Source organism: Frankliniella occidentalis, unplaced genomic scaffold, assembly GCF_000697945.3.
Source record: "Frankliniella occidentalis isolate FOCC.00 unplaced genomic scaffold, Focc_3.1 Scaffold1638, whole genome shotgun sequence".
Lineage (NCBI taxonomy): Eukaryota > Metazoa > Arthropoda > Insecta > Thysanoptera > Thripidae > Frankliniella > Frankliniella occidentalis.
The window spans coordinates 7,077-12,365 of record NW_026268738.1 but is presented as its reverse complement, the minus strand read 5'-3'; the positions used below and the strand labels follow the sequence as shown (position 1 = coordinate 12,365).

Below are 5,289 nucleotides of genomic sequence, written 5' to 3'. Positions count from 1 at the left end.
ACCCGACCGCTCACTTACGCCCTATCCTATCGCCGGATTACGTAGCCAGTCTGGGTCTTTCGGACGGACGGCAGGAAACAAACGAGGGACAGAAAGGGCGCAGAGTCCGTGTGCTGTGCTGAATGTCACGCAGAACCGGTGTAGCCAGCCACCGCCGCCGCGGAAAGGAGCTCCAACAGCCAACGAACGTCACGGGCCAGTACGGTACACTTGTCACACAACCCCGGCAAAGTGATAATCTCCACGAGGGAACCACAACAAGACCAGTTTCTGCCTTTGAAGTAAACAACTCGATTGTCTCGCCAAATCTGTAATAATGAGGGAGGACCTCAGCAGAGCTATGGACGTGACGTGGAGCACAGTCGCGGAAGCGTCCGGCCGGCCGCGCGGCCGGAGCGGGCCCCGTCCCTGGACGCGGTTACCGGCCCCGCGCCGCGCTCAGGCCCGCTCACGCTGCTCACGCCCGCGACCGCGCTCGAGGCCAAGCAGGTCGCTGACACCGCCAGCGTCTCCTGCGCTCCGACACGTGGCAACTTCTGCCGGTTGTATATTAGTATAGTGCGGAGGAGACGAGGCAGGCCCCGCGGTGAATCGGACCAGAGGCCGAAACACTGCTGCTGCTGGACGTCAGTCCCGCGAGGGCCGCGATGACGGCGACGGGCGCCACGCCAAGAGACCTTGAACCCCATGATTCCGGCTAAGTGAAAAAGGCGACCAGAGACGGCACCAGAAATAACACCACCAGCACCAGCACCACCACCACCAGCACCACCACCACAAACTCACGCACGGCAAAAAGGGTTGGCCGTGGATGAAAACACTCACAGAAAAAATACTGAGAAAAACTTTGTTCCCCTTTTCTTTTTATGAAACGAGAGCATATGTGGCTGGCGGTGATCCAAATGGGGTGCTCGACGGGGACCTGCTGCTGTGCTGCTCCCCCCCCAACACCGTCCGGGACGACCCCGTCCAAAACACACACAACAGTTGTTGGGGTGGCTGAGCTGACATCAGCTGGCGGCCCCGGCCCGGCCCCGGCCCCACCTCATCACTTTCACCCCGCGGCGTGGAGCGGCGGGGCGGGGACTTTCTTCCGAGCTGAGCGGAGAAATGCGGCGGCGGCGGTGGTAACAGCGGCCGCGGCCTGGACCCGACCAGGACCATTATTATGACACGATGACCCCCCCCCCCCCTCCACCTCTCTCTCTCGCTTCCTCTCTCTCACACACACACAAACTCGCAAACAAACACAAACACACACACACACACAGTCACACATACGAGCGGCCGTACACGACCCGCTGGGGCAGGGTCGTGACCGAGCTGTAAGCACGCCACGGAAAATTACATTACCTCCAAAAGTTTGCAATGTTACATGCGAAAGCGGTCGCGTGTTGGTTAACCCTATTCGAAGTTATGGAGGTCGAGCGCCCACAAAAGAAACGAATTCATACCCAGTCTTTCGCTCTACTACATATAGTACTTCCTCCCCTGAATGAAACCAAAAGCGAGCATGGGGGAGAGCAGCCCTGGGGAACGAGAGCGTCTGTCCGTTCGTCCGTCTGTCTCGGTCTGTCTTCCCACCCCCTACAATGGGAGCAGCGACCCCACTGCGGCCCCCCGGGTGGTGGGTAGGTCGGGTGCAAGGCCCTCACCACCCGCAGGCAGCCGCTGCGCCTCACGTTTAGTCTTCTTTCCCACACGCACACACAGACACAAACACTCTCACACACACGCACACACTGACACTGTGATTCTCAGGGCGCTCAAGGACGCGGGTCACTCACCTTGCACCCCTCGCAGGAGTGGACGCCGTAGTGGAAGCCGGAGGCCTTGTCGCCGCAGACTCTGCACAGGACGGTGGTTCCGTCGAACTCTGCAACACACACACACGACGATCCTGCATGAGTAATCGGAGAATAAAATTATTAAAAAGCTTACGAGAGCAGACGGGCGCGGCCCACGCGCGCTCCGTCGGCGTCAAGGCCAAGAGCACCGTGTCGGAGCCCCAGGACGTTGCCCTGCCCGACGCGCCGCGACGGCCATGTGCCAAGTGACGGCCGCACACTCCCAATTGAGATCCGCCAAGAAGAAGAAGAAAAAAAAATTAAGGCCGAAAAAAACCCTCAACCCCCTCTTGGGACGCGGGTGCTCTTCGGCCGCGCTGTGTTTGAACCCGTGACACTGATCCTGTCGCTCTTATTGACCGACCTTGCTCTCACACGCTCGTGGCGCAGAAAACGTACGTGCTGCATGTGTGTGAGTGGGCCCACATGGAGCTCGTGACAAGGTCAAATTAAGCTAGCTAACTATAAGCAGGTGCACACCACCGGGGGCCCCACAGCAGCTGCCGCACCATGGGGGCGCCCAAACTCATGGGACCCGATGGGCGACCGCCTTCCTTTTCGCAAGCTCACTATCGACGCCTTTGCCACGCCCCGTCCGTCGCGTCCCAACCCATCCATATCCGTTCGCGACAGTGGGCCGCGACTCGAAAGGCGGGCAAAGTGGGCTTGTGGTTGTTGCAAGGGGGGAGGGGAGGGGGGAGGGGTAGATTAGCACCCATGATGTATGACATTGGCGCCCTCAAGGACCCCGGCCTGGTCAACGCCCTCGCCGCCTATCAAGAGGCTTGTTTATCCGCCGGCCCGGCCCCTCCTGAGCGTTCCTACCGGCCCGCCGCGGTCGCGGCCGCGCGCCCTAAAGCCCCGGCCCGGCGGGCGCGCAATCTGATGACATTGACCACCGGCAGCGGCGGCCGCGTGACTGTTACCGAATCATTGTCATCCGTGTCATCGGCGTCATCGAGCGCGTCCTCGCGCCGGCCAGAGAGTGAGGACGGCCGCCCTGCAACCTGTTGCCGCGCCGCGGCCACGCAGACGCCCATGCGTGCGCCGTCTCTCTCGCTCCGACCCCCCCCCTCTCTCTCTCTCCCCTGTTATTGAAAAGCATGTTATTGTTTCAGTGCGCCTGTGCGCCACCCTTGTGTATTCAATTTAGTGCATTTGCCTTCATCCTTGGTGAATCCTCAAGTGCTTGACACTGTACTTGGTTACAAGAAGCGACCTTCCTGGTGTGCCAGGTGACTGACTCGCCCCGCGCCCATAGACTGTACCGCCTGCCACGCCTGCGAGCCGGTTGCCTACTCGCTCGGGCAGCAAGTCACCAAGGTCAGAGACGACAGGCAGACGAGCCTGCAGGCGTGGGCGTGGCTGAGGTGGTCTAATTACTAAGAATGCGGGCAGGGCGATTCACCCACCTGGTGCAATTCATAAGTCTCTCCGTGGAAACATTTTGATTTTGTTTCCATCTCTCTTTTGTCCTCTCAGCACACACACACACGCACGCACAAGGGCGCGAATATGTGAAGCGCGGCGCGAGGGCCCCATGGCGCACGCCAAGTGGCTTTCGGGTGGGCCGAGCGCGGAGCGGGCGGAGCGCCCTCGTGCGACCTTGCCACGAAATTTACACGACGGGAGGGCTATGAGGAAGAGGACTCGCGCTCAGGGCCCGGTGCTGGGCATAGGCCAGTGGCCGGCGCGCGCAGCCCTGCGTGTGCGTGTGGGTGTGAGAGAGCAAGGGGGAGAGAGCGAGCGAGCGAGAGGGAAAGAGAGAGAAGGAAGGACATTTTCATCAGCACAGGACGGCGAAAGGTTCAAGGTCCCCAGGAAGACGACGCACCGCACGGCCACCGCGCGTCGTCGGCGCGGCCGAGCTACTTTTGACATCGCTCTGATGGAAACGGCCATAGCCGGCGGCAACGGTTCTCGGGACAGGCAAGTCATGAGGCGCCATTCTGCTATGGCCACCAGCTCATGACGACATAAACGCTTCATTAGCGCGATGAGGGCGGCCGGTGTCTGCTGACATGAGCGCGCTGCGATTCGTCACCCGAAACCTATCCGCGGAGGGCGGCGGTGGTGGCGGCGGGGTGTGCGTCGTGGGCGCACGCAACCAGAGCCGACCGCGACCGGCAGCATTGTATGAGGCACGCGGAAGTGCAAGGTCCGCGGGCCCCACCGGTGAGGTGCTCGCCGAGGGGTTCGTCCGACGAGGTGCTCGCGCAGGACAAGCAGCACGGCATGGAGAGAGAGAGACAAGCAAGTCACCTATTTTCAGGTCCGAGTCCCGGGGAGGCGACGTGACGGCAGTGTCCATGTAGGGGGTGCCCGACGTGGACTCGGGCGCAGGGTGCGGCACCACCTCGAACGGGCACATGCGGTCGTTGTCGGAGAGGCCCATGGCGGCGGCACTCAACGTCTTCTGGTAAAGGTAATCCTCACTGACACCTCCGCATGCTGTCGTAATCCACAATGCAGCACACGGGAGCACCACACACACACAAACACACACAAATCACTTGCGGCGAATCACTTTCACTGAGAGCTGATCACACTCTGAATCACTTGCGCGCGAGCGCGACACTGCGGGGACGTAACACCGGTAACGCGTGAGCGCGATGGGGAGCGAGCGAGCGGCTCTGCGGAGCGGGCAGCACGTCCGACCGACACCGAAGTGAGGGAGAGAGTGCGGGAGTGGGAGCAGGGAGGGAGCGGCGAGCGCAGCGCGAGGCGGCGCGGAGCGCGGGGCCCGGCCCGGCGGGTGGGGGGAGGCGTCGCCGGGCGGAGCCGAGCGGCCAGGGTAGGCAGGCACCGCCAGGGGGCTGCTGCTGACTGGGCGAGCGAGGGAGACAGAGATCCACGAGAGTGAAAGTAAATGAGACAGAGAGAGACGGCAAACTTTTTTGGCAGACGGGGTAAGGGCGACAAGGGTTGTGCAGCCCGCCCGGCCCGGCGGCCGACCCGTCTGGGATTATCGGGGCGGTGGGGGAGTCGGGTCCTGACGGCGCACCTGCCCGACCCGTCCAGGTCCAGGAGGGTCTGCGAGGCGGAGCTGGGCGGGGACAGACAGACGGACATCGCCAAAAATAGTCAAGGTGCGAGAGTATAGGGCGGTGGGCCGGGCCATCTGCAGGTGCCTGTCTGCGGCCTCTGGCTCTAGTCCCCGGCAGCGCCAGGTGCCGCGCCAGGTCCGACACCCAGCCAGCGCGCGCCAGATGTCAATAATTTTGGCGTTTTGTCGAGTAGGTCCGCGCCGCTTACGTGCGAAGATAACCTTGAACACGGGAGGCGCGCGGGCCTGCTGCGGGCGTGCACCAGGACCCCGCGTGGACGCGGGCAGAGAGCGGTGCAGGGCGGGCGGGCAGTCGCTATCGCCACCGCCTCATCACAGCTTTTGGGACAAAATGGAGCAAAACTGTGACCCAGCGCGCGCGCGCGCTGTATTGTG

General features: G+C 62.4%; 1 protein-coding gene across 1 annotated transcript; it reads right to left on the bottom strand.

The window, feature by feature from the left end:
* Positions 1–1,191: 1,191 nt before the first annotated feature.
* LOC127751876 (ecdysone-inducible protein E75-like) lies at positions 1,192–4,540 on the bottom strand. Its single transcript, XM_052276094.1, has 2 exons — positions 4,110–4,540; positions 1,192–1,876 (listed from the first exon to the last, which is right to left on the bottom strand). The coding sequence occupies exons 1-2, from the start codon at positions 4,240–4,242 to the stop codon at positions 1,767–1,769; spliced, it is 243 nt and encodes an 80-aa protein (XP_052132054.1). The 5' UTR covers positions 4,243–4,540; the 3' UTR covers positions 1,192–1,766.
* Positions 4,541–5,289: the final 749 nt, after the last annotated feature.

What these genes read in the sequence shown, in the direction of transcription:
- LOC127751876 (XM_052276094.1), bottom strand. Translation starts at nt 4,242, where the DNA reads ATGGGCCTCTCCGACAACGACCGCATGTGCCCGTTCGAGGTGGTGCCG. An exon ending in GGACTCGGACCTGAAAATAG is followed by an intron (nt 1,877 to 4,109) that starts GTGACTTGCTTG and finishes TGTGTGTTGCAG; the next exon opens with AGTTCGACGGAACCACCGTC.